The sequence below is a fragment of the Coturnix japonica genome, unplaced genomic scaffold, assembly GCF_001577835.2.
Source record: "Coturnix japonica isolate 7356 unplaced genomic scaffold, Coturnix japonica 2.1 chrUnrandom485, whole genome shotgun sequence".
Lineage (NCBI taxonomy): Eukaryota > Metazoa > Chordata > Aves > Galliformes > Phasianidae > Coturnix > Coturnix japonica.
In genome coordinates, this window is record NW_015439880.1 from 153,701 (window position 1) to 154,314 (window position 614).

General features: G+C 66.6%; 1 protein-coding gene across 1 annotated transcript in view; it reads right to left on the minus strand.

Moving 5' to 3' along the window:
- Positions 1–335: 335 nt before the first annotated feature.
- The window catches only part of LOC107307089 (guanine nucleotide-binding protein-like 1), a 16,762-nt gene continuing 16,483 nt past the window's right edge, over positions 336–614 (minus strand). The window contains exon 5 of the mRNA XM_015850529.2: positions 336–589. Coding sequence (XP_015706015.1) covers positions 393–589 — 197 coding nt within the window. The 3' untranslated portion in view covers positions 336–392. The remainder of the gene's footprint in view (positions 590–614) is intronic.

The window sequence follows — 614 nt, forward strand, 5'->3', positions numbered from 1 at the left end:
GCTGTGGGGTGGTTATGGGGCAGTTATGGGGTGGCTATAGGGCAGCTATGGGGCAGAGGATGATGGCTATGGGGCAGCTATAGGGCAGCTATGGGGCAGAGGATGACGGCTATGGGGCAGCTATAGGGCAGCTATGGGGCAGAGGATGACGGCTATGGGGCAGGCGGGTGCCGCCGTCCCCGCGTGTTGCAGCGCTGCGGTTTCTGCTCCCGCCGCCGCCGCCTCCTCTGCCCGCCCAGGCCCCGCCCCCTGCGGACTTCTACCCAGCAACAACGCGACGCCGCGCTCGGATTGGCTCCCGAAGACGAAGCTCCCGCCCAATGAGAGCGTCCGCGTGGCAATAAACCTTATTTAATTGGTCGAGCTCGGCGGGAAAGTGAGAGGGGGCGGGGCTAACACTCGTCCTCCCCCAGCAGAGCGAAGGGATTGGCTGAGCGGCCGGCGGGGGGCGGGCTCTCGTCAGGCTCCTCCCCTTCGCTGTCGCCGGAAGCGGAAGTGGAATCTGCTCTTCCGTCGGGTGGGGGCGGGGTCGGACCGGAAACGAGCAACGAGCGGAGACCGGAAGTGTCCGGGTGGGAGCGCCAGTGGGCTGCGGGATAGGACTGGGGTGTAGG